The following is a 26,968-nucleotide window of genomic DNA, read 5'->3' on the forward strand; positions in this document are numbered from 1 at the left end:
ACTAAACCCTTCGAGTACTGGTTCTGGACTGCTGCCAATTTGAACTGATCCAAAATATCTTGCTTGTCCTGTTTTGTGACTGTAAAGTAACTTCATGTGTGGACAGACCTGTTTAACCTGGTAAGTAAAGTGTTCGGTGTAGCTGATGTCATTGGCTCTGTACAGTGACACCACATGGCCCGGCTAGAATGGAGATGATTGGTTAATTCTCCCATCAATCACGCCTGAAGACGGCACAGTTGGAAGTGACTTGGATTGGATTTACGCAGATAATTTGTGTTACGTAACGATCCTCAACTCAGTGCGTTTTGCTGGAAAAAATAATGCTGCTTTTATCAGGAGACTTTGCTGTAGTTTCGCTTGTGAGTTCTGTTTGGTGTAGGTCGTGGAGACTCTTTGGGGGAGAAATTCGGTCTCACCCCGTTTGGGGCGCAATTATCGGCCAGGTGCAAAGTTTAGCGCCTAGCGCTAATTATCGCCTCCGACTGCAAACTTGGCTTCTATCGCCTCTGGAGGTGAGTGGAGCGCTAAATCAGGCGCTACACACCTCTCAAGGCGCTAACGCCGGGGAGCGAGGCGCTACCTCAGAGCGCTGGCGAAGCTCATGTAATGTCAGTCAGCAATGGAAAACAGCCGGCCAGTTCTTAAAGGGGAGGGTCGATCTTGCTCTCCATCCACACCCTGCTCATTGCAGCCTTGAATCTCAGCCTGGAGAGACCTGTACATCAATCTGCTGGAAAGAACAATGGAGAGAACCAGGGAAAGAGGTGAGAGTGCGGCCCCCATAGTCTCTTCTAAATCGATGCAAGGAAGGTCAAATCAAAATGAACCTGCAAAGTGCTGCTCAGTACCCAAAACTCCTTCACACAGCGTTGAATCTCTCCAGAAGCCTCTCTCTCTCTCTCTCTCTCTCTCTCAGAATACGTAGTGTAAAAATGTCACCGACAAAAAAAGGCAGGAAGCGGTCGCCTTTAAATAGCGCAACCCCAGTCCCTTCCCGACTGCAAAACGTTCCCCTCAACCTGTCGTTGCTAGCGGCAGGCGAAAAGGCGGGGGGCGCCACTCAATATCCCATCCAGGGCGCTACCGAGGCATTGCACGCTTGACTGACGTCACGATCTGCGGACGTAGCAGATCGTGGCAGTAGTGTTTAGCGCCGCCGCAAAATCTCTGGTCAATTTCGCGAGCAGCCCTTTTAGGGCGCTAACAGGAGGCACAAAGCAACCAACTTTTCCCCCTTTTTATATAGACTCTGTAGACTGTTTGCTATAGAGTGCTCTTTAAATAGACTCTAGACTCTTAGCTATAGTGTGCCCTTTAAATAGACTCTGTAGACCGTTTGCTATAGAGCGCTTTTTAAATAGACTCTGTTTGCTGTAATGCGCTGTTCATATAGACTCTAGACTGCTGGAGTGCGCTCTTTATAAAAATGCTGTCGACTGTTTGCTGGAGTGCACTGTTTAAATAGACCCTGTAGACTGTTTGCTGCAATGGACAGTTTGCTGAGACTCCCGTCCCACCTTCAACTCATTGACTAATACAGTGGTGTCAGTAGACACTCTCAAAGCTTTTCCGGTTTCTGACTGGACAGGAGCGATCCAGTAATGGGGTACATTGTTCGCCCGGTTGATGTTATCCCAGGTTAGGGGTCAGAACTCTCACCTCTGAATCAGAATGTCGTGGATTCAAGTCCCAGTCCAGAGACTTGAGTCCCTAACCTAAGCCAACACGCCCACTACCAGTACGGAAGAAGAGCTGCACTGACAGTGTAGTACCGAGCCTCCGACACAGAGCAGGAATGGCCCAGGTTCCATCCCTGGCCTGTGCTGAGTTGCATGTCACCCGGTGTGGGACTGAAACCCACTCCACACACACACATAGCAGGATGGTATATTAAGACCATAATTGTACACAGTGCTCCAAGTGTGGTCTAACCAAGGCATATGGAGACCACAACTGTGCACAGTGCTCCAAGTGTGGTCTAACCAAGGGATATGGAGACCAGAACTTATAGAGGGGACCTGGCCAGTTGAAATGGACCAGGTTGAACCCAGGATTCGACTCTCTCTAATATTGAGCCTCTCCTGCAGCTCCTCGTGATTCTTGCCCTGGGATCATCTGCCCTGGAAAAGCATCACGGTTATTCTGCTTCAACTTGCTCGCGTAACCAAGGTGCAGACAAGGATTGTTCTCCAGAAGATGAACTGCCAGATACGGTAAGGAACGTCAAACCGATCGCTAGGTAGTATTGAAGCCAGAAAATGGGGGTTACGGCAGAGAGAGACAGAGAGGGTAATCTAACCCGTGCTGTACCTGCCCTGGGAGTGTTTGATGGGACAGTGTAGAGGGAGCTTTACTCTGTATCTAACCCGTGCTGTACCTGCCCTGGGAGTGTTTGATGGGACAGTGTAGAGGGAGCTTTACTCTGTATCTAACCCGTGCTGTACCTGCCCTGGGAGTGTTTGATGGGACAGTGTAGAGGGAGCTTTACTCTGTATCTAACCCATGCTGTACCTGCCCTGGGAGTGTTTGATGGGACAGTGTAGAGGGAGCTTTACTCTGTATCTAACCCGTGCTGTATCTGCCCTGGGAGTGTTTGATGGGATAGTGTAGTGGGAGATTTGCTCTGTATCTAACCCGTGCTGTACCTGCCCTGGGAGTGGTTGATGGGACAGTATAGAGGGAGCTTTGTATAATTTAAGACATAGGATTCGGTGATTTAGAACAGATACCGGGGAGTGAGTTACAGGCTGGAATCTAATCGAGGGGTTCGGGAGGTTTATATATAGAATAGCAGATACCTGGGAGTTTGTTACAGGCTGGAATCTAATCGAGGGGTTCGGGTGGTTTATATATAGAATGACAGATATCCGGGAGTGAGTTACAGGCTGGAATCTAATCGAGAGGTTGGGGGGGTTTATATATAGAATAGCAGATACCCGGGAGTAAGTTACAGACTAGAATCTAATCGAGGGGTTTGGGGGGTTAATATATAGAAAAACAGATACCCGGGAGTAAGTTACAGGCTGGAATCTAATTGAGGGGTTGGGGGGGTTTATATATAGAATAACAGAAACCCTGGGAGTAAGTTACAGACTGGAATCTAATTGAGGGGTTCTGAGGGCGAGGTGTGGGTTTGTATCAGGATATCCGATCCCGAGACATGTTGTTTATTGATTCTATGTGATATATTTTGAGGTTCATCTGGTACGAAGTCTCCCTAACCCCTTGTTTGAGAAAGAGTCGGAAGAAAAGATGAAGGAGCCTGTTCTGGAGGAGATGGAAATGGAGGAGCCAATGATGGAGGAGATGAAAATGGAGGAGCCAATGATGGAGGAGATGAAAATGAAGGAGCCAATGATGCTGGTTGAAAATGCGGAGGGGATGTTACGCCTCAACCCAGACGCCCTGAAGGTCCTGAGCTCCATCGAGGTGCCCGTGGTGGTGGTGGCAGTGGCGGGAGCCGCCCGGACAGGGAAGTCCTACCTCCTGAACCGGCTCGCAGGAGCCAAGAAGGGTAAGAGCGGAGGTCTGGACCCTCCATCCCTAAGGTCTAACCTTTTGCCTCCGGGTGATGTCAAATATAGTGCGGGACAACCCAATACCGATCCCTCCCAATAGTGGATAAACACCAGGCTGATAGAGCTAGACTCTCAGGTTAAACTCACTAAATAAAGTTTATTGGGAGAAATAAATCTATACAGATGCGCATGAAATTGCAAAGTCTACATCTCATCGATATTTCAATCCGATTGAGGGACAACGTTCTCACAGAATCCATTAAATTGTATCTTCTACGTTAACAACAACAACTTGCATTTATAAGAGAGAAAGAACTTTTATTTCCACAGCGCTTTTCACGACCTCAGGACATCCCAAAGCGCTTCACAGCCAATGAAGTACTGTTGAAGTGTAGTCACTTTTGTAATGTAGAAAACGTGTCAGACAATTTGCTCACAGCATGCTCCCACAAACAGCAATGTGATAATGACCAGATAATCTGTTTGGCCCCAGGACAATACAGCCCTATAAGATAGTAAAACGTCCCAAGGCACTTCACCGGAGCGATTATCAAACAGAATTTGACACCAAGCCACATAAAGAGATGTTAGGATAACTTGGTGAAAGAGATAGGGTTTAAGGACCATCTTTACAGGAGGAGAGAGATGTAGAGAGGCGGAGAGGTTTGGGGAGGGAACTCCAGAGCTTATGGCTTGGCAGCTGAAGGCACAGCCACCAATGGCGGGGCGATGGAAACCGGAGGTGGACAAGAGGCCAGAATTGGAGGAACGCAGTGATCTCGGAAGGCTGTAGGATTGGAGGAGGTTACAGAGATAGGGAGGGGGCGGGATTTGAACACTGGGTTGAGAATTTTGAAATTGAGGCGTTGCCAGACCGGGAGCCAATGTAGGTCAGCGAGCACAGGGGAACGGGACTTGGCCTGAGTTAGGACACCTACGAGGAGCCCTCACAATGTCCCTCAGGCTGCCTTTTAGCATGGTGACCTGGAGATTAGACAGTTCAAAGCTCTCCATTCTAAATATCCCTGCGGCCTGGCCTCACCAGAGTATAAACGCAAGGATATAACCCAGAATTTTAGATACTGAAACAGTTTCTGGCGTGTGATTGAAGTCCGTCGACACAAACCTCGAACAAATTTATCTTTGGAGTCTATCGTTGTGTTGGTTTAGGACTTGCTGGGAATGTCACTGAATCTTTGGTCAGTTCTCTGTAGCCTGGGCTCTGCGACTTGCCCTCGTTTCGAACGCGTTGCCCTTGGCCCTTCTTTCCCCTGGTCTCCCGAACCTTCTCTCTCTCTCTCTCCGCAGGTTTCTCCCTGGGATCCACGGTCCAGTCTCACACCAAAGGTATCTGGATGTGGAGCTTGCCCCACCCTCGAAGAGCAGACCAACGCATCATCCTGTTGGATACCGAGGGCCTGGGGGATCCGGAAAAGGTGAGATGCTCACTCCGCACCCGACCAATTCCCATCCCACCTCCCCATTCACATCCCACCCTCTAATTCCCATTCCCACCACCCACAATTCCAATCCCTCCCCCCCCCCCCCCCCGCCCCACACCTCGGGTTGCCTCTCCGAAATCAGGAAATGTCCTGCCTGGAACATTTTTTTCAATGTATTCGTTTATGGGTTGTGGGCATCGCTGGCAAGGCCAACATTTATTGCCCATCCCTAGTTGCCCTTGAGAAGGTGGTGGTGAGCCTCCTTTTTGAACCGCTGCAGTCCGTGTGGTGAAGGTACTCCCACAGTGCTGTTAGGGAGGGAGTTCCAGGATTTTGACCCAGCGACGATGAAGGATTGGCGATATACTTCCAAGTCAGGATGGTGTGTGACTTGGGGGGAACTTGGAGGTGGCGGTGTTCCCATGCGCCTGCTGCCCTTGTCCTTCTAGGTGGAAGTGGTCGCGGGTTTGAGAGGTGCTGCCGAAGAAGCCTTGGCGAGTTGCTGCAGTGCATCTTGTAGATGGTACACACTGCAGCCATGGCACACCGGTGGTGGAGGGAGTGAATGTTTAAGGTGGTGGGTGGGGTGCCAATCAAACGGGCTGCTTTGTCCTGGATGGTGTCGAGCTTCTTGAGTGTTGTTGGAGCTGCACTCATCCAGGCAAGTGGAGAGTATTCCATCACACTCCTGACTTGTGCCTTGTAGATGGTGGAAAGGCTTTGGGGAGTCAGGAGGTGAGACACTCGCCGCAGAATTCCTAGCCTCTGACCTGCTCTTGTCGCCACAGTATTTATGCTTCTGATCAACGGTGACCCCCCAGGATGTTGATGGTGGGAGATTCGGCAATGGTATTGCCGTTGAATGTCAAGGGGAGGTGGTTAGACTCTCACTTGTTGGAGATAGTCATTGCCTGGCACTTCTGTGGTGCGAATGTTACCTGCCACTTATCAGCCCAAGCTGGAACGTCGTCCAGGAGGCCATTCAGCCCCTAAAGTGTGTTCCGCCATTCAATCAGATCCTGGCTGATTTGAGCCTGAACTCCATTTACCCACCTTTACTCCATATTCCTTCATACCCTTACCCAACATAAATCTCAGTCTTGAAAGCTCCAATTGACCCCCCGGCATCCACAGCCTTTTGGGGGAGCGAGTCCCAGATTTCCACCACCCTTTGTGAGAAGAAGTGCTTCCTGATTACACTGGTGACCTGTCCTAACATTTCCTCTTCTTCTTCTTTCGTATGGTGGTAGCAAAGCAAATCAAACGTCAATATCCAAGTCGGATATAGAAACATAGAAAAATAGGAGCAGGAGTCGGCCATTCGGCCCTTTGAGCCTGCTCCGCCATTCAATATGCTCATGGCTGATCCTCTATCTCAATACCATATTCCGCTCTCTCCCCATACCCCTTGATGCCTTTTGTGTCTAGAAATCTATCTATCTCCTTCTTAAATATATTCAGTGACTTGGCCTCCACAGCCTTGTAGGCTGCCTGTGATTTTCCTCTGAGGGCAGTGCTCAATGATGTGCTCCAGGGTCTGATCAGGAGCTCCACAGTCACATGATGGGGATGCTTTAATCGTCCATCTGTGGAGAAGGTGGCAGCACCTACCATGACCGGTTCTGAGGCGGTTGATGGTTGTCCACTGTTTGGGAGGAAGGTTTGATCCTTCAGGTTGTACTGTGGGGTCCTCCATAAGGAACCCATTCCGTATGTTGCAGTTCTTCCAAGCATTTCGCCATCGGTCATCAAGGCTGAGGGGAGATCGCTGAAGGGGCTTCGGCGATGGTCCAAAATGGCCGCCTAGATTTGAGACGGGGTTGGTGGTAGGTTGAGACGCCCTTCCCCCCTCTCTCACACACACAAGGCTGGGACTGAGCCCCACCCACACACACACAACGGGAAAGGCCCAGGCTCCATCCCTGGCCTGTGCTCAGTTAGCCTGATCTCACCCGGTGTGGCACTGAGTCACACACACACACAGAGCAGGAAAGGCCCAGGCTCCATCCCCGGCCTGTGCTCAGTTAGCCTGATCTCACCCGGTGTGGCACTGAGTCACCCACACACACACAGCGGGAAAGGCCCAGGCTCCATCCCTGGCCTGTGCTCAGTTAGCCTGATCTCACCCGGTGTGGCACTGAGTCACACACACACACACACAGAGCAGGAAAGGCTCAGGCTCCGTCCCTGGCCTAGTACTCAGTTATATCCTGGCCAGGGTAACAGGTATGTGTTGTGAGGTGGCGGGCGGGGTGTGCGGGATATCCATTGACACCCTCTCATTGGCTCATGTTGATCAAGTGAGGAAAGGTCCAGGGCTAGCTGTGATGCCTCCTATGGTCGAATATCACTCAGACTTCGCACATGGTGAATGGGGCCACGTGGGTGAGGGGCTTCTGGTGCCCTCGGGCACCCGTGTGCAATACGAGAGTTGCTGGTTTCCAGGGAGGGGGGCACACTTTGGAATGCGCTGACCTCTAACCTTTCCACCCAATCACTCTCGCCCGCAGGGAGATGAACATAACGATAACTCGGTCTTCGCACTGGCCATCCTTCTCAGCAGCCTCTTTGTCTACAACAGCCAGGGGACCATTAACCAGCAGTCCATGATGGACCTCCAGTATCCTTTCCTCGCTAGGCCTGTCTACCCAGAATTCCTCAGTCAGGGCCATCGCATAGCAACGGAGATTCCCGGCCTAGTTGTTTGGGCTTACTACCCATCCCACAGAGAACATGAGAACTGCAAGAATATCACAACACTGACTGGTGTCTCTCAATACCTCGCAGGGAGATATCTGTACACTGACTGGTGTCTCTCATTCCCCTCTCTCTCAGGGAGATATCTGTAAACTGACTGGTGTCTCCCAGTCCCTCTCTCTCAGGGAGATATCTGTAAACTGACTGGTGTCTCCCAGTCCCTCTCAGGGAGATATCTGTACATTGACTGGTGTCTCTCAGTCTCTCGCAGGGAGATATCTGTACACTGACTGGTGTCTCTCAGTCCCCCCTCTCCCTCACGGAGATATTTTTAAACTGACAGGTGTCTCTCAGTCCCTCTTTCTCACGGAGATATCTGTACACTAACTGGTGTCTCTCAGTCCCTCGTTCTCAGGGAGATATCTGTACACTGACTGGTGTCTCTCAGTCCCCTCTCTCTCAGGGAGATATCTGTACACTGACTGGTGTCTCATTCCCCTCTCTCTCAGGGAGATGTCTGTACAGTCCATTCAATTCAATTCAAATCGCTTTATTGGCATGATGACAAGGTACATCTTATGTTGCCAAAGCATCGAAAAACATTTATGGTTGAACACATAAACGCAGGTCTATCCATATACAGTGTATAAACAGACATATCCCTGAGTGTATAAATATACATTCATATAATTTGTATACACTCTTTTCTTAGATTTAATGGTTGTCCCTCTGTTTATGGCAAGCTGTAACATAGTGTGCCGCTAAGGTTACACAATTTCTCTGTTCCCCTAGTAGGTATGGGAGTTTTTGGTCGTCATTCAAATTTCTGAATTCAGGGCATATTTTTGTGAATTTTGGGTAGAAATTCTCCCTTATGCCCTGATATTTTCTACAAGCTGTGAGGAAGTGCATCTCTGTCTCCACCACTCCCTGACTGCAGTGATAGCATATCCTGTCCTCTCTTGGTAGCCGGGTCTGCCTGTGTCTGCCTTTTTCGATGGCCAGGCTATGTTCACTAAGTCTGTACATTGTCAAGGTTTTTCTCAGTTTGCTATCCTTTACCATGGTCAGGTAATCAGCCATGTTGTATTGTCTGTTTAGGGCCAAGTAGCAATTGAGTTTGTTTTGGGTTTTTGTTGTTTCTGCCCAATATGACAGATATTTTTCCTTTTGCTTAGTGACGATTGTGTTGGGTCGAATTCTCTGTGTTACGATGTCACTGTCCTGGGGCTGGTTATTGTTAGTAGTGTTAGTAGTAACTTCACTGAGTCCCAGGACTAGTTGACTGAGGGTATTCTTCTTTATGGTCCTCTCTTGGCATTTCAGGGCTTCGTAATGATAGCAGTGGGGGTTGCTCATTTTTAGGTGTTTCCAAAATTTGGTGGCTCTTTTTTGGATAGTAATTATTAATGGATATTGGCCTAGTTCTGCCCTGCATGCATTGTTTATGGTTTTCCTTTGAGTCCGGAGGATACTTTTACAGAATTCTGCATGTCGAATCTCAATTGGGCGTTTGTCCCATTTTGCAAATTCTTGTTGTGTTAGCGGTCCCCACACCGCACTGCCATAGAGTGCAATTGGTTCAATTACTGATTTTAAAAATTTTGAGCCAAATGCTAATTGGGATTTCTATTTGGATTGATTTTTTTATGGCATAGAAAGCCCTTCTTGCTTTCTCTTTCAGTTCATTCACAGCCAGATGAAAATTTCCCGTAGAACTGATTTTTAAGCCCAAGTATGTGTAGTTATTGGTTTGTTCAATTTTAGTTGTTCCTAGTGTGAAATTTATTTTGGGTCCCTGATGTCTGGATCTTTGCTGGAACACAAGGACTTTGGTTTTTTGGGGGTTTATTGTCAGGGCCCAGGTCTGACAGAACGACTGTAGCAGATCCAGGTTCTGCTGTAGACCCTCCTTAGTTGGTGACAGTAGAACCAGGTCATCTGCGTAGAGGAGGAATTTAACCTTGGATTCATATAGGGTGAGGCCGGGTGCTGTAGATTGTTCAAGTAGTTTTGCTAATTCATTTATGTAAATATTAAAGAGTGTCGGTGAGATGGGCGAGCCCTGCGTCACACCACGCCCCTGTGGGAAGTATTTTGTTTGTTTGTCTCCAATTTTAACTGCACATTTATTGTTTGTATACATTGATTTAAATTACATCATATGTTTTTCCCCCTACACCACTTTCAATAAGTTTCAAGAATAGACCGTCGTGCCAGATGGAATCGAAAGCCTTCTGGAAATCTATAAAGCAGGCAAAATTTTGCTTTTGTTTTGATGAACATGTTTGTCAATTAGGGTCTGTAGGGTGAAGATATGATCTGATGTTCTATAATTTGGTAGGAATCCAATTTGGCTTTTACTCAAGACATTGTGCTCCTCAAGGAAGTTTTATAAGTCTTTTGTTTATGATACTACAGAATACCTTCCCTAGGTTACTGTTTACACAGATGCCTCGATAGTTATTTGCGTCAACTTTGTCCCCACTTTTGTATATGGGCGTTATGAGTCCTTTGTTCCAGATATCAGGGAAGTAACCGACACTCAGAACCATGTTGAAGAGTTTTAGGATAGCCAGTTTCATTTTATCGTCTGTGTGTTTAATCATCTCGCTTAGGATGCCGTCTGCACCGCAAGCTTTTCCTGGTCGCAGGTCCTTGAGTTTTTCAAATAGCTCTTTTTCTGTTATTATGGAGTCTAGCGGGTTTTGGTTATCTTTTATGGCCAATTCGAGCTTTTCCAGTTTTTTGCATATTTGGTATTGCTCTGGGCTTAGTGTGTTTTTCTGGTATAGTTTTTCAAAGTGGTTTTCCCATGTGTCTCCGTTTTGAATGGCCAATTCGTTGTGTTGTTTTTTGTGTAATGTATTCCAGTTGTCCCAGAAACAATTGGAATCAATGGATTCCTCAATGGAGCTGAGTGTATTCTTAATATACTGCTCTTTTTTGGTTCTGAGTGTGTTTCTGTATTGTGTTAGTGTCTGACAATAAGTAAGGCGTAATTCCTCGTTTTCTGGCTGTCTGTGTTTTTGGTTTGATATTTTTCTGCGTTTTTTCCTCATGTTATGGCAATCTGGGTCAAACCATTTTTCATAGTTTTTTGTTTTGGGTTTATTCTTGCGAACTTTCAAGTTTGACATTGTTGCCAAATTATCACAAATATTATTTAGGTTATTCACTGCCCGGTTTACGCCTTCTTTATTGTGGGTGTATATGTTTTCCAGAAAGGTGTCCAAGAGAGCTTGAGTTGATTGATTGCTTATATGCTTTCTGGTATTTTTCCGTGCTGTTTTTGGCCCATCTGTAGGATTTTTTGGTGTTGTACAGCTTACTGGGTTGTGTTTCTTTGTTGGTTGTTTCTGTCCTTTTAAGATACACAGTAATTTGACTGTGGTCTGACAGTGTTGTTTGTGGTTTGACTGTGAATGCTCTGAAAGAGGATGGGCCCCAATCCGTAATCATATAGTCTACGGTGCTGCAGCCAAGAGGTGAGCAATAGGTCGATCTTCCTAGGAGGTCTCCCATGAACCTACCATTGACAATGTACAGACCCAGGCTTCGGCAGAGCTGCAGGAGCTGTTTTCACAGAATCACAGAATCACAGAAACCCCACAGTGCAGATAGAGGCCATTTCGGCCCATCGAGCCTGCACCGACACATATCCCACCCAATCCCTGTAACCCCTACACCAACACATATCCCACCCTATCCCCGTAACCCCACGTATTTAATCCCCCTAACACTAAGGGTCAATTTATCATAGCCAATCAACCTAACCCGCACATCTTTGGACTGTGGGAGGAAACCGGAGCACCCGGAGGAAACCCACGCAAACACGGGGAGAATGTGCAAACTCCACACAGACAGTCACCCGAGGCCGGATTCGAACCCGGGTCCCTGGCGCTGTGAGGCAACAGTGCTAACCACTATGCCACCACCACGTAAGAAATAGGAGCTGTTCCTATGTTCCTCTCATTAAGGGTTTACAGAGACCCCCTTTATAAAGAGGCACCAAGGATAAGGTGGGGTGGGGATGCTGATGCTGATAATGTCCTCCAGTCCCTCTGGTGCCCACAGCGCCCGTAGTCAAGATGGCGTGCCGCCTCCTCACTATGCATGCGGCGCCCCTATTAAAGATGGCGGGTCACATTCTTCAATACGCATGCGGCGCCCCTATGAAAGATGGCGGTTCACCTTCTTCAATACGCATGCGGCGCCCCTATTAAAGATGGCGGATCCAGTCCGCACTGCGCATACGGCGCCCCTATTAAAGATGGCGGGTCACCTTCAATACGCATGCGGCGCCCCTAGTAAAGATGGCGGGTCACCTTCTTCAATACGCATGCGGCGCATCATTTAAAGCCCACGGTTAGCATTTTCCGTTAGCATTTGTCTGTTTGTCGCAGTTATGCCTGTATGGATGGGAAGGGATATCGAAGTGGTTATTCCCGAATATGTAATTGTTTCCCTGATTATTGGTGAAGTCTGGTTCTTCGCCAGTTCTTGAATTGAGGTCACCACAGATCAACACGTTCCCCTGGGCCTGGAATTGGATAATCTCTCTCTCAATGTTGGAGAAGGTGTCCTCTTTAAAGTACGGGGATTCCATCGGGGGGATATAGAGTGCGCAAATGAAAACATCTTGAGTGTTAGAGATGATGCCCCTCTTAATTTTGAGCCATATGTGGTTTTCGCCTTTTTTTATAAATTTGATGCAATTCTTAAGCTATGTTTTAAACCAAATCAGTATGCCTCCAGAGTCTCTGCCCTGGGTTACTCCTGGCAATTTATTGGAGGGGACCACCAGCTCTGTGTACCCTTGGGGACGGCCAGTGTGTCCTTCTCTACACCAAGTTTCCTGTAAAATAATAATATCCAGATCTTTAATTTCATCTATGAACTCCGGGGTCCTACTCTTCATGTCGAGCACAGAAGAGCGTAGACCTTGGATATTCCAGGTCGAAATATATAAGGACTTCATGTTAAGTTTGATCTTTTACTATGATAGGTTAAAGTACGATATGTGTTTGTCGCGTCTAAATGGGGAAAAAAAAGAACATTTCAATTGTCTATAAATGCTGATACTAATTGGTTACAACTCTTTCTTGCAACTAGTCCTTATTTTTATTTTTTTTATTTTTCTGATCCATAAGGCGGAAGTAGATGCTGCTGCGCGTCTGCATTATGTCTCTTAATGGATTGTCTCTGCCTGAGGTATTGCGTACGCCCTGAGCATCTCTCCCTCTGTCTGGCTGGGGGCGGTCCTGTTCCCCTGTAGGACAGGAGTGGTGCAGGTCCGACATTGTTGTTGTGCATGGGGATCCTCTCTGGTCCTGGTTGGTGTGGTGGTGGTCTCTGTAGTAGTCCTGGTCTGTACCCCGTTGGTCTTTGGTGGTCGGGGGGGGGGTCCTCCTGGAGTCTGGGTATGGACCCGGTTAAAAGCGACGTCCTTCAGGGCTTTAGCAAAGATCGATATTCGCTTCCTGTGGATATGGACGCGGCCGTGAAGACATTCCACATCGAGGGTGGGGTGTTGGGCCAGGTGCACGTTGTGTTTTAATTCACAGTCTCTTGCTATGCTGGCATTTATCTCATGGATTGTTTTGTTGTTAAAGTCTGTTCTCGGCAATAGTGTGGAAACAGTGATTCTAGTGTTTGGGAATGTATTGCTTGCCTTCTCAATCACTGATCTGAGCGATGTTGCTACCCTTTTCTGCTGGACCTTTAGGTCATTTGTGCCAGTGTGTATTATTATGTGTTGCGGGGAGCCTAATCGGGTTTTGGTCAGCCATTCTGGGGCTCTGTCTGTTGTTGGGCACCGGATCTTTTTCATTATATGTCTAGGGAAGAGCTTTTTCTCCCATAGAAATTTCCCATTTGAGTCTATGAGTATTACGATGTCAGCCTTGTTGGTGTTTACTGGCTGGTGGCTTTCGCCTGGACTCATAGGTTGTGTGTTGGACTGGGTTGGTCGTGTCTGGTGTGTGCGCTCCTCTTGTGAGCGGCTCGTCTGTGGTTCCACAGTGGTGGGGGAAGACTGAGTTTCAGTATGCTGGTCGGTCTGTGTGGCACCCCCTGTATTGTGTGTCTGCTGCTGTTCAGTGTGAGAGTGCAGCTGTTCAGTCGGGCTCTGTATTGTCGTATCTCTAGCCTCTGGCTGCTGGGCTAATGGTGCTATCTCTCCCCTATGGCCCTCTTTGTCTTTCTGCAGCTCTTTCACCTGATTCCCAAGTAAACTCAGCTCTCTCCTGTATCTCTCCCTCTCTTGCTTTTGTTCATGTTTCATTGTTAAAATGTTGTTTTCTTGGTCAGTTTTCAGTTTAAGGACCTCCTCTCTAAGTTTAACTAGCTCTGTCTCCAGCTAGTTAAATTTCTCCTTTAGCTGTATCTGGCTGTGGGATCCCAGGGTGTGTGTCCGGTCGGAGCTGGAGGGCTCACTCCCTTCCTGGCTAGGCTGCTCTTTTGGTGAGCTGGAAGTGGTAGGGGGAGTATGTGTGGCTTCCTCCCTGGTAATTACGCTGGGGTTGGTCAACTGTACCATGTGGCTGTGGGGCCCCGGGGTGAGTGTCTGGTTAGAACTGTGTGGCTCGCTCACCTCCTGACCAGGCTGATTTACTCCTGGTGAGTTGTCAATGGTGGGGGGAGTGTGTGTCGCTTTTTCCCTGTTAGTCACTCTGGGGCTGTTCCTTCCCCTCTCAGTTATTTCTTTCAGTGTCTTGAAGGCTGTTTCAAAGTCGTCGAGGTTGCCTTGCACCAGTATTGTTCCGTTAGTGCAACCACGACTGTCAACATGTACAGTATCAGGGTCCCCTGATTTCTTTATTTTCAGTTTGGACCCATTAGTGGTTTTTTCATGCTTAACCCTGGGATAGTGTGTGTTTATTGCTCTGATTCAAGCCGCTGACTGATCTGAGTAAAAAATGAGATGACACATTTTCCCACTTTTGTACCAGTCAGCAAAAAGAGTTTCTGGTTTTGCTCTCAGCTCCAGTCTCCGTCTCTCTCAGTCCCCTCTCTCTCCGGGAGATGTCTGTACAGTCTCCGTCTCTCTCAGTCCCCTCTCTCTCCGGGAGATGTCTGTACAGTCTCCGTGTCTCTCTCAGTCCCCTCTCTCTCCGGGAGATGTCTGTACAGTCTCCGTGTCTCTCAGTCCTCTCTCTCTCTCAGGGAGATGTCTGTACAGTCTCCGTGTCTCTCTCAGTCCTCTCTCTCTCTCAGGGAGATGTCTGTACAGTCTCCGTTTGTCTCTCAGTCCCCTCTCTCTCTCAGGGAGATGTCTGTACAGTCTCCGTGTCTCTCTCAGTCCCCTCTCTCTCCGGGAGATGTCTGTACAGTCTCCGTGTCTCTCAGTCCCCTCTCTCTCCGGGAGATGTCTGTACAGTCTCCGTGTCTCTCTCAGTCCCCTCTCTCTCCGGGAGATGTCTGTCCAGTCTCCGTGTCTCTCAGTCCCTCTCTCTCTCAGGGAGATGTCTGTCCAGTCTCCGTGTCTCTCTCAGTCCCCTCTCTCTCTCAGGGAGATGTCTGTACAGTCTCCGTTTGTCTCTCAGTCCCCTCTCTCTCAGGGAGATGTCTGTACAGTCTCCGTTTGTCTCTCAGTCCCCTCTCTCTCTCAGGGAGATGTCTGTACAGTCTCAGTGTCTCTCTCAGTCCCCTCTCTCTCAGGGAGATGTCTGTACAGTCTCCGTGTCTCTCAGTCCCTCTCTCTCTCAGGGAGATGTCTGTACAGTCTCAGTGTCTCTCTCAGTCCCTCTCTCTCAGGGAGATGTCTGTACAGTCTCCGTGTCTCTCAGTCCTCTCTCTCTCTCAGGGAGATGTCTGTACAGTCTCAGTGTCTCTCTCAGTCCCTCTCTCTCCGGGAGATGTCTGTACAGTCTCCGTGTCTCTCAGTCCTCTCTCTCTCTCAGGGAGATGTCTGTACAGTCTCAGTGTCTCTCTCAGTCCCCTCTCTCTCCGGGAGATGTCTGTACAGTCTCCGTGTCTCTCAGTCCCTCTCTCTCAGGGAGATGTCTGTACAGTCTCAGTGTCTCTCTCAGTCCCTCTCTCTCCGGGAGATGTCTGTACAGTCTCCGTGTCTCTCAGTCCTCTCTCTCTCTCAGGGAGATGTCTGTACAGTCTCAGTGTCTCTCTCAGTCCCCTCTCTCTCCGGGAGATGTCTGTACAGTCTCCGTGTCTCTCAGTCCCCTCTCTCTCAGGGAGATGTCTGTACCGTCTCCGTGTCTCTCTCAGTCCTCTCTCTCTCTCCGGGAGATGTCTGTACAGTCTCAGTTTGTCTCTCAGTCCCCTCTCTCTCAGGGAGATGTCTGTACAGTCTCCGTGTCTCTCTCAGTCCCCTCTCTCTCAGGGAGATGTCTGTACAGTCTCAGTTTGTCTCTCAGTCCTCTCTCTCCGGGAGATGTCTGTACAGTCTCCGTGTCTCTCTCAGTCCCTCTCTCTCAGGGAGATGTCTGTACAGTCTCAGTTTGTCTCTCAGTCCCTCTCTCTCTCAGGGAGATGTCTGTACAGTCTCTGTTTGTCTCTCAGTCCCCTCTCTCTCTCCGGGAGATGTCTGTACAGTCTCAGTTTGTCTCTCAGTCCCCTCTCTCTCTCCGGGAGATGTCTGTACAGTCTCAGTTTGTCTCTCAGTCCCCTCTCTCTCAGGGAGATGTCTGTACAGTCTCAGTTTGTCTCTCAGTCCCCTCTCTCTCTCCGGGAGATGTCTGTACAGTCTCAGTTTGTCTCTCAGTCCCCTCTCTCTCTCCGGGAGATGTCTGTACAGTCTCAGTTTGTCTCTCAGTCCCCTCTCTCTCTCCGGGAGATGTCTGTACAGTCTCAGTTTGTCTCTCAGTCCCTCTCTCTCTCAGGGAGATGTCTGTACAGTCTCAGTTTGTCTCTCAGTCCTCTCTCTCTCAGGGAGATGTCTGTACAGTCTCAGTTTGTCTCTCTCAGTCCTCTCTCTCTCCGGGAGATGTCTGTACAGTCTCAGTTTGTCTCTCAGTCCTCTCTCTCTCAGGGAGATGTCTGTACAGTCTCCGTGTCTCTCTCAGTCCTCTCTCTCAGGGAGATGTCTGTACAGTCTCCGTGTCTCTCAGTCCTCTCTCTCTCAGGGAGATGTCTGTACAGTCTCAGTTTGTCTCTCAGTCCTCTCTCTCTCCGGGAGATGTCTGTACAGTCTCAGTTTGTCTCTCAGTCCCCTCTCTCTCCGGGAGATGTCTGTACAGTCTCCGTGTCTCTCAGTCCTCTCTCTCTCCGGGAGATGTCTGTACAGTCTCAGTTTGTCTCTCAGTCCCCTCTCTCTCAGGGAGATGTCTGTACAGTCTCCGTGTCTCTCAGTCCCTCTCTCTCTCCGGGAGATGTCTGTACAGTCTCAGTTTGTCTCTCAGTCCCCTCTCTCTCAGGGAGATGTCTGTACAGTCTCCGTGTCTCTCAGTCCCTCTCTCTCTCAGGGAGATGTCTGTACAGTCTCCGTGTCTCTCAGTCCCTCTCTCTCTCAGGGAGATGTCTGTACAGTCTCAGTTTGTCTCTCAGTCCTCTCTCTCTCCGGGAGATGTCTGTACAGTCTCAGTGTCTCTCTCAGTCCTCTCTCTCTCAGGGAGATGTCTGTACAGTCTCCGTGTCTCTCAGTCCCCTCTCTCTCTCCGGGAGATGTCTGTACAGTCTCAGTTTGTCTCTCAGTCCCCTCTCTCAGGGAGATGTCTGTACAGTCTCAGTTTGTCTCTCAGTCCTCTCTCTCTCCGGGAGATGTCTGTACAGTCTCAGTGTCTCTCTCAGTCCTCTCTCTCTCAGGGAGATGTCTGTACAGTCTCCGTGTCTCTCAGTCCCCTCTCTCTCTCCGGGAGATGTCTGTACAGTCTCAGTTTGTCTCTCAGTCCCTCTCTCTCTCAGGGAGATGTCTGTACAGTCTCCGTGTCTCTCAGTCCCTCTCTCTCTCAGGGAGATGTCTGTACAGTCTCCGTGTCTCTCAGTCCTCTCTCTCTCCGGGAGATGTCTGTACAGTCTCAGTGTCTCTCTCAGTCCTCTCTCTCTCAGGGAGATGTCTGTACAGTCTCCGTGTCTCTCTCAGTCCCCTCTCTCTCTCAGGGAGATGTCTGTACAGTCTCAGTTTGTCTCTCAGTCCCCTCTCTCTCTCAGGGAGATGTCTGTACAGTCTCAGTTTGTCTCTCAGTCCCTCTCTCTCTCAGGGAGATGTCTGTACAGTCTCCGTGTCTCTCAGTCCCTCTCTCTCTCAGGGAGATGTCTGTACAGTCTCCGTGTCTCTCAGTCCCCTCTCTCTCTCAGGGAGATGTCTGTACAGTCTCAGTTTGTCTCTCAGTCCCCTCTCTCTCTCAGGGAGATGTCTGTACAGTCTCAGTTTGTCTCTCAGTCCTCTCTCTCTCAGGGAGATGTCTGTACAGTCTCCGTGTCTCTCTCAGTCCCTCTCTCTCTCAGGGAGATGTCTGTACAGTCTCCGTGTCTCTCTCAGTCCCCTCTCTCTCTCAGGGAGATGTCTGTACAGTCTCAGTTTGTCTCTCAGTCCCCTCTCTCTCTCAGGGAGATGTCTGTACAGTCTCAGTTTGTCTCTCAGTCCCTCTCTCTCTCAGGGAGATGTCTGTACAGTCTCCGTGTCTCTCTCAGTCCCCTCTCTCTCAGGGAGATGTCTGTACAGTCTCAGTTTGTCTCTCAGTCCTCTCTCTCTCAGGGAGATGTCTGTACAGTCTCAGTTTGTCTCTCAGTCCCCTCTCTCTCTCCGGGAGATGTCTGTACAGTCTCAGTTTGTCTCTCAGTCCCCTCTCTCTCAGGGAGATGTCTGTACAGTCTCCGTGTCTCTCTCAGTCCCTCTCTCTCTCAGGGAGATGTCTGTACAGTCTCCGTGTCTCTCTCAGTCCCCTCTCTCTCTCAGGGAGATGTCTGTACAGTCTCAGTTTGTCTCTCAGTCCCCTCTCTCTCTCAGGGAGATGTCTGTACAGTCTCAGTTTGTCTCTCAGTCCCTCTCTCTCTCAGGGAGATGTCTGTACAGTCTCCGTGTCTCTCTCAGTCCCCTCTCTCTCAGGGAGATGTCTGTACAGTCTCAGTTTGTCTCTCAGTCCTCTCTCTCTCAGGGAGATGTCTGTACAGTCTCAGTTTGTCTCTCAGTCCCTCTCTCTCCGGGAGATGTCTGTACAGTCTCAGTTTGTCTCTCAGTCCCCTCTCTCTCCGGGAGATGTCTGTACAGTCTCAGTTTGTCTCTCAGTCCTCTCTCTCTCAGGGAGATGTCTGTACAGTCTCAGTTTGTCTCTCAGTCCCCTCTCTCTCAGGGAGATGTCTGTACAGTCTCAGTTTGTCTCTCAGTCCCTCTCTCTCTCAGGGAGATGTCTGTACAGTCTCAGTTTGTCTCTCTCAGTCCTCTCTCTCTCAGGGAGATGTCTGTACAGTCTCAGTTTGTCTCTCAGTCCTCTCTCTCTCAGGGAGATGTCTGTACAGTCTCAGTTTGTCTCTCAGTCCCCTCTCTCTCCGGGAGATGTCTGTACAGTCTCCGTGTCTCTCTCAGTCCTCTCTCTCTCAGGGAGATGTCTGTACAGTCTCAGTTTGTCTCTCAGTCCCCTCTCTCTCTCCGGGAGATGTCTGTCCAGTCTCCGTGTCTCTCTCAGTCCCCTCTCTCTCCGGGAGATGTCTGTACAGTCTCAGTTTGTCTCTCAGTCCCCTCTCTCTCCGGGAGATGTCTGTACAGTCTCAGTTTGTCTCTCAGTCCTCTCTCTCTCCGGGAGATGTCTGTACAGTCTCAGTTTGTCTCTCAGTCCTCTCTCTCTCTCAGGGAGATGTCTGTACAGTCTCAGTTTGTCTCTCAGTCCCCTCTCTCTCTCCGGGAGATGTCTGTCCAGTCTCCGTGTCTCTCTCAGTCCCCTCTCTCTCAGGGAGATGTCTGTACAGTCTCAGTTTGTCTCTCAGTCCTCTCTCTCTCCGGGAGATGTCTGTACAGTCTCAGTTTGTCTCTCAGTCCTCTCTCTCTCAGGGAGATGTCTGTACAGTCTCAGTTTGTCTCTCAGTCCCTCTCTCTCTCAGGGAGATGCCTGTACAGTCTCCGTGTCTCTCTCAGTCCCTCTCTCTCCGGGAGATGTCTGTACAGTCTCAGTTTGTCTCTCAGTCCCCTCTCTCTCCGGGAGATGTCTGTACAGTCTCAGTTTGTCTCTCAGTCCTCTCTCTCTCCGGGAGATGTCTGTACAGTCTCAGTTTGTCTCTCTCAGTCCTCTCTCTCTCAGGGAGATGTCTGTACAGTCTCCGTGTCTCTCTCAGTCCCCTCTCTCTCAGGGAGATGTCTGTACAGTCTCAGTTTGTCTCTCAGTCCCCTCTCTCTCAGGGAGATGTCTGTACAGTCTCAGTTTGTCTCTCAGTCCCCTCTCTCTCAGGGAGATGTCTGTACAGTCTCAGTTTGTCTCTCAGTCCCCTCTCTCTCAGGGAGATGTCTGTACAGTCTCAGTTTGTCTCTCAGTCCCCTCTCTCTCCGGGAGATGTCTGTACAGTCTCAGTTTGTCTCTCAGTCCCTCTCTCTCAGGGAGATGTCTGTACAGTCTCCGTGTCTCTCAGTCCCTCTCTCTCCGGGAGATGTCTGTACAGTCTCCGTGTCTCTCTCAGTCCCTCTCTCTCAGGGAGATGTCTGTACAGTCTCCGTGTCTCTCTCAGTCCTCTCTCTCTCCGGGAGATGTCTGTACAGTCTCCGTGTCTCTCTCAGTCCTCTCTCTCTCAGGGAGATGTCTGTACAGTCTCAGTTTGTCTCTCAGTCCCTCTCTCTCCGGGAGATGTCTGTACAGTCTCCGTGTCTCTCTCAGTCCCTCTCTCTCAGGGAGATGTCTGTACAGTCTCAGTTTGTCTCTCAGTCCCTCTCTCTCCGGGAGATGTCTGTACAGTCTCAGTTTGTCTCTCAGTCCCCTCTCTCTCCGGGAGATGTCTGTACAGTCTCAGTTTGTCTCTCAGTCCCTCTCTCTCCGGGAGATGTCTGTACAGTCTCAGTTTGTCTCTCAGTCCTCTCTCTCAGGGAGATGTCTGTACCGTCTCAGTTTGTCTCTCAGTCCCCTCTCTCTCAGGGAGATGTCTGTACAGTCTCCGTGTCTCTCTCAGTCCCCTCTCTCTCCGGGAGATGTCTGTACAGTCTCAGTTTGTCTCTCAGTCCTCTCTCTCTCAGGGAGATGTCTGTACAGTCTCAGTTTGTCTCTCAGTCCCCTCTCTCAGGGAGATGTCTGTACAGTCTCAGTTTGTCTCTCAGTCCTCTCTCTCTCCGGGAGATGTCTGTACAGTCTCAGTTTGTCTCTCAGTCCTCTCTCTCAGGGAGATGTCTGTACAGTCTCAGTTTGTCTCTCAGTCCCCTCTCTCTCAGGGAGATGTCTGTACAGTCTCCGTGTCTCTCAGTCCCCTCTCTCTCAGGGAGATGTCTGTACAGTCTCAGTTTGTCTCTCAGTCCTCTCTCTCTCCGGGAGATGTCTGTACAGTCTCAGTTTGTCTCTCAGTCCCCTCTCTCTCAGGGAGATGTCTGTACAGTCTCAGTTTGTCTCTCAGTCCCCTCTCTCTCCGGGAGATGTCTGTACAGTCTCCGTGTCTCTCAGTCCTCTCTCTCTCCGGGAGATGTCTGTACAGTCTCCGTGTCTCTCAGTCCCCTCTCTCTCAGGGAGATGTCTGTACAGTCTCAGTTTGTCTCTCAGTCCCCTCTCTCTCAGGGAGATGTCTGTACAGTCTCCGTGTCTCTCTCAGTCCCCTCTCTCTCCGGGAGATGTCTGTACAGTCTCCGTGTCTCTCTCAGTCCCTCTCTCTCCGGGAGATGTCTGTACAGTCTCAGTTTGTCTCTCAGTCCCCTCTCTCTCCGGGAGATGTCTGTACAGTCTCAGTTTGTCTCTCTCAGTCCCCTCTCTCTCTCAGGGAGATGTCTGTACAGTCTCAGTTTGTCTCTCAGTCCCCTCTCTCTCCGGGAGATGTCTGTACAGTCTCAGTTTGTCTCTCAGTCCCCTCTCTCTCTCAGGGAGATGTCTGTACAGTCTCCGTGTCTCTCTCAGTCCTCTCTCTCTCAGGGAGATGTCTGTACAGTCTCCGTGTCTCTCTCAGTCCCCTCTCTCTCTCAGGGAGATGTCTGTACAGTCTCCGTGTCTCTCTCAGTCCCCTCTCTCTCCGGGAGATGTCTGTACAGTCTCAGTTTGTCTCTCTCAGTCCTCTCTCTCTCAGGGAGATGTCTGTACAGTCTCAGTTTGTCTCTCAGTCCTCTCTCTCTCAGGGAGATGTCTGTACAGTCTCAGTTTGTCTCTCAGTCCCCTCTCTCTCCGGGAGATGTCTGTACAGTCTCCGTGTCTCTCTCAGTCCTCTCTCTCTCAGGGAGATGTCTGTACAGTCTCAGTTTGTCTCTCAGTCCCCTCTCTCTCTCCGGGAGATGTCTGTCCAGTCTCCGTGTCTCTCTCAGTCCCCTCTCTCTCCGGGAGATGTCTGTACAGTCTCAGTTTGTCTCTCAGTCCCCTCTCTCTCCGGGAGATGTCTGTACAGTCTCAGTTTGTCTCTCAGTCCTCTCTCTCTCCGGGAGATGTCTGTACAGTCTCAGTTTGTCTCTCAGTCCTCTCTCTCTCTCAGGGAGATGTCTGTACAGTCTCAGTTTGTCTCTCAGTCCCCTCTCTCTCTCCGGGAGATGTCTGTCCAGTCTCCGTGTCTCTCTCAGTCCCCTCTCTCTCAGGGAGATGTCTGTACAGTCTCAGTTTGTCTCTCAGTCCTCTCTCTCTCCGGGAGATGTCTGTACAGTCTCAGTTTGTCTCTCAGTCCTCTCTCTCTCCGGGAGATGTCTGTACAGTCTCAGTTTGTCTCTCAGTCCTCTCTCCGGGAGATGTCTGTACAGTCTCAGTTTGTCTCTCAGTCCCCTCTCTCTCAGGGAGATGTCTGTACAGTCTCAGTTTGTCTCTCAGTCCTCTCTCTCTCCGGGAGATGTCTGTACAGTCTCAGTTTGTCTCTCAGTCCTCTCTCTCTCCGGGAGATGTCTGTACAGTCTCAGTTTGTCTCTCAGTCCCCTCTCTCTCCGGGAGATGTCTGTACAGTCTCAGTTTGTCTCTCAGTCCTCTCTCTCAGGGAGATGTCTGTACAGTCTCAGTTTGTCTCTCAGTCCTCTCTCTCTCAGGGAGATGTCTGTACAGTCTCAGTTTGTCTCTCAGTCCTCTCTCTCTCCGGGAGATGTCTGTACAGTCTCAGTTTGTCTCTCAGTCCCCTCTCTCTCTCCGGGAGATGTCTGTACAGTCTCAGTTTGTCTCTCAGTCCTCTCTCTCTCCGGGAGATGTCTGTACAGTCTCAGTTTGTCTCTCAGTCCTCTCTCTCTCAGGGAGATGTCTGTACAGTCTCAGTTTGTCTCTCAGTCCTCTCTCTCAGGGAGATGTCTGTACAGTCTCAGTTTGTCTCTCAGTCCTCTCTCTCTCCGGGAGATGTCTGTACCGTCTCAGTTTGTCTCTCAGTCCTCTCTCTCTCCGGGAGATGTCTGTACAGTCTCCGTGTACCTCTCAGTCCTCTCTCTCTCCGGGAGATGTCTGTACCGTCTCAGTTTGTCTCTCAGTCCTGTCTTGTTGTGCTGTTGATTCTTACACCCTTGACTAACTGACCAGCTTTGTGACGGAACTCGCGAAGCGCATTCAGGTGAAGTCCCAGCCGGATGGGGGTGAGGAGCGAGACTTTGTCCGGTTCTTTCCTGACTTTGTGTGGACACTGCGCGACCTGACCGTGGATTTGGAGATTGACGGAACCAATGTGACTGCAGACCAATATCTGGAGAACAGCCTGCGGCTCAGGAAAGGTGTGAGACGTGAAAACGCACATCGAGCGGGTCAACTTATAGGGAGGGTGCGGCATGGGCAGGGAATGAGAGGCACCGAGAGAGAAGAGACAGAGACTGAGAGCAAGACTGAGAGCGAGAGCGAGAGCGAGACTTGAACTGAGAGCGAGACTGAGGGCGAGAGTGAGACTGAGGGCAAGAGCGAGAGCGAGACGGAGAGCGAGACGGAGGGCGAGAGCGAGGCAGAGGGTGAGGGCGAGAGGTAAGAGATAGATAGAGAGACAGAGAGAGAGAGACAGAGGTAAGAGAGAGAAATAGAGAGTGAGAAAGAGACGGAGAGAGAGCAAGACAGAGGACAGAGAGAAAGACAACAACTTATATTTATAAAGACAGAATGACAGAGAGAGAGAGATGGGAGAGAAAGAGAGACAGAGAGAGAGTGTGAGTTGGGGAGAGAGTGATGGAAAGAGAGATGGAGAGAGAGACAGAGTGCACACAGGGAGAGAGACAGAGACAAGAGAGAGTGACACAGAGAGAGAGAGAGAGACAGGGAGAGAGAGAGAGACAGGGGAGAGAGAGAGACAGGGGAGAGAGAGAGACGGGGGAGAGAGACGGGGGAGAGAGAGAGACGGGGGAGAGAGAGGCGGGGGGAGAGAGAGAGACGGGGAGAGAGAGAGACGGGGGAGAGAGAGAGACGGGGGGAGAGAGAGAGACGGGGAGAGAGAGAGATGGGGAGAGAGAGACGGGGGGAGAGAGAGACGGGGGAGAGAGAGAGACGGGGGGAGAGAGAGAGAGACGGGGGAGAGAGAGACGGGGGAGAGAGAGACGGGGGAGAGAGAAACGGGGGAGAGAGAGAGAGACGGGGAGAGAGAGAGAGACGGGGGGAGAGAGACGGGGGGAGAGAGACGGGGGGAGAGAGAGACGGGGGGAGAGAGAGAGACGGGGGGAGAGAGAGAGACGGGGGGAGAGAGAGAGACGGGGGGAGAGAGAGAGAGAGAGACGGGGGAAAGAGAGAGAGACGGGGGAGAGAGACGGGGGGAGAGAGAGACGGGGGGAGAGAGAGAGACGGGGGGAGAGAGAGAGAGAGAGACGGGGAGAGAGAGAGAGATGGGGAGAGAGAGCGAGACGGGGAGAGAGAGAGAGAGAGACGGGGAGAGAGAGCGAGACGGGGAGCGAGGGAGATGGCGACGGGGAGCGAGGGAGATGGCGACGGGGAGCGAGGGAGATGGCGACGGAGAGCGAGGGAGATGGAGATGGAGACGGAGAGGTAGAGGGAGAGCGAGAGAAATGGAGAGCGAGTGCGAGAGAAATGGAGAGCGAGTGAGGGGACGCCTCGGTCTGCAAGGAGGGGAGATGTGGCAGCGGGGAGGCCTCGGTCTGGGAGGAGGTGCGATGTGGGAGAGGGGATTCCTCGGTCTGGGAGGAGGGGCGATGTGGGAGAGGGGATTCCTCGGTCTGGCAGGAGGGGCGATGTGGGTAGCGGGGATTCCTCGGTCTGGGAGGAGAGGCGATGTGGAAGAGGGGATTCCTCGGTCTGGGGGTGGGGCGATGTGGGAGAGGGGAATCCTTGGTCTGGGGGGAGGGGCGATGTGGGAGCGGGGAATCCTCAGTCTGGGAGGAGGGGCGATGTGGGAGAGGGGAGGCCTCGGTCTGGGAGGAGGGGAGATGTGGGAGCGGGGAAGCCTCGGGCTGGGAGGAGGGGCGATGTGGGAGAGGGGAGGCCTCGGTCTGGGAGGAGGGGCGATGTGGGAGAGGGGAGGCCTCGGTCTGGGAGGAGGGGCGATGTGGGAGCGGGTAGGCCTCGGTCTGGGAGGAGGGGTGATGTGGGAGCGAGGAGGGGAGATGTGGGAGCGGGGAGGCCTCGGTCTGGGAGGAGGGGTGATGTGGGAGGGGGGAATCATTGACCTGCCGTAGTGACGCTGCTCTGATTCCCGGTATTTCGACAGAGGAGAGCCAGCGGGACCAGAAGTACAACAGCCTGCGGAGGTGTATCCGGGATTACTTCCCGTCGCGACGCTGCTTTGGGTTTGTGTGCCCGGCCCCACGAAAGAACCTGAGGTGGATCCAGGAGCTGGCGGACGATCAACTGGACCAGGAGTTCGTGGCGGAGTTCCGCAAATTCTCCGAGTACATTTACACCTCCGGGAAGGTCAAGAAGGTGCTTGGTGGCCACCCGGTCACAGGCAGGAGTGAGTACATGGATGTTGCTCACCCACCGAGTCCAGAATGGCTTCTGTTTCCTCCCCCTCCTCCATCTCCCGACTTCCTCCCCTACCTTCTAGCTCCCCTCCCATGTACCCAACACAATGAGAACCTAGACAGAGACAGTCGGGAGAGAAAGATAGAACTTGCATTTCTATAGCGCCTTTCATGACCCAAAGCCAATGAGGTACTTTTAGCGATGTCATTACTGTTCTCCTGTAGGGAATCGTACAATGGGAGTGAATGGGAAAGGGTTGGGTCCATTGGGATTCTGTACAATGGGAGTGAATGGGAAGGGGTTGGGTCCATTGGGATTCTGTACAATGGGAGTGAATGGGAAGGGGTTGGGTCCATTGGGATTCTGTACAATGGGAGTGAATGGCAAGGGGTTGGGTCTATTGGGATTCTGTACAATGGGAGTGAATGGGAAGGGGTTGGGTCCATTGGCATTCTGTACAATGGCAGTGAAAGGGAAGGGGTCGAGTCCATTGGGATTCTGTACAATGGGAGTGAATGGGAAGGGGTTGGGTCCATTGGCATTCTGTACAATGGCAGTGAAAGGGAAGGGGTCGAGTCCATTGGGATTCTGTACAATGGGAGTGAATGGGAAGGGATCGGGTCCATTGGGATTCTGTACAATGGGAGTGAATGGGAAGGGGTTGGGTCCATTGGGATTCTGTACAATGGGAGTGAATGGGAAGGGGTTGGGTCCATTGGCATTCTGTACAATGGGAGTGAGTGGGAAGGGGTTGGGTCCATTGGGATTCTGTACAATGGCAGTGAATGGGAAGGGGTCGAGTCCATTGGGATTCTGTACAATGGGAGTGAATGGGAAGGGGTCAGTTCCATCGGGATTCTGTATAATAGGAATGAATGGGAAGGGGTTGAGATCATTGGGATTCTGTACAATGGGAGTGAATGGGAAGGGGTTGGGTCCATTGGGATTCTGTACAACAGGAGTGAATGGGAAGGGGTTGGGTCAATTGGTTGTGATCTCTTCTATCTTCTACTTCAGTGTTGAGCCATTTGGCCGAGACCTACGTGGACGCCATTGCTAATGGTGAGCTGCCTTGTGTGGAGAGCGGTATAGCCAGAATGGCGGATCTAGAAAACACCGCTGCCGTTAAGAGAGCGCTGGAATACTATGACCACAAGGTGGCAGTGATGTCCCAGTTTCCGCCGCACGTTGTCTACCAACTCACCGATCTATTCACTTATTACTACAACGAGGCCATGAGGGTTTTCATGAAACGCTCTCTGAAGGATGACTCCGGGAAACATATCTTGAATTTGGAGGTGACGTTTATTCGTCAACAGACTTCTTTTCTCCTCATCACTCGAAAATGTCTCTGTTCACCACAACTCCGGTCAAAGAGTCAATGACGTGACTAAGA

General features: G+C 50.7%; 1 protein-coding gene across 2 annotated transcripts in view; it reads left to right on the top strand.

Annotated features, from left to right (window-relative positions):
* The window catches only part of LOC147095479 (guanylate-binding protein 1-like), a 61,325-nt gene that overhangs the window by 13,275 nt on the left and 21,082 nt on the right, over nt 1-26,968 (top strand). For both annotated transcript variants that reach the window (XM_085974624.1, XM_085974622.1), the window contains exons 2-8: nt 2,091-2,216; nt 3,199-3,517; nt 4,830-4,957; nt 7,474-7,583; nt 23,206-23,393; nt 25,319-25,561; nt 26,590-26,870. In XM_085974624.1, coding sequence (XP_085830750.1) covers nt 2,091-2,216; nt 3,199-3,517; nt 4,830-4,957; nt 7,474-7,583; nt 23,206-23,393; nt 25,319-25,561; nt 26,590-26,870 — 1,395 coding nt within the window. The remainder of the gene's footprint in view (nt 1-2,090; nt 2,217-3,198; nt 3,518-4,829; nt 4,958-7,473; nt 7,584-23,205; nt 23,394-25,318; nt 25,562-26,589; nt 26,871-26,968) is intronic.

This window comes from Somniosus microcephalus, unplaced genomic scaffold (genome assembly GCF_052327205.1).
Source record: "Somniosus microcephalus isolate GS21.2 unplaced genomic scaffold, FLI_Smic_1.0 unresolved_chr1, whole genome shotgun sequence".
Lineage (NCBI taxonomy): Eukaryota > Metazoa > Chordata > Chondrichthyes > Squaliformes > Somniosidae > Somniosus > Somniosus microcephalus.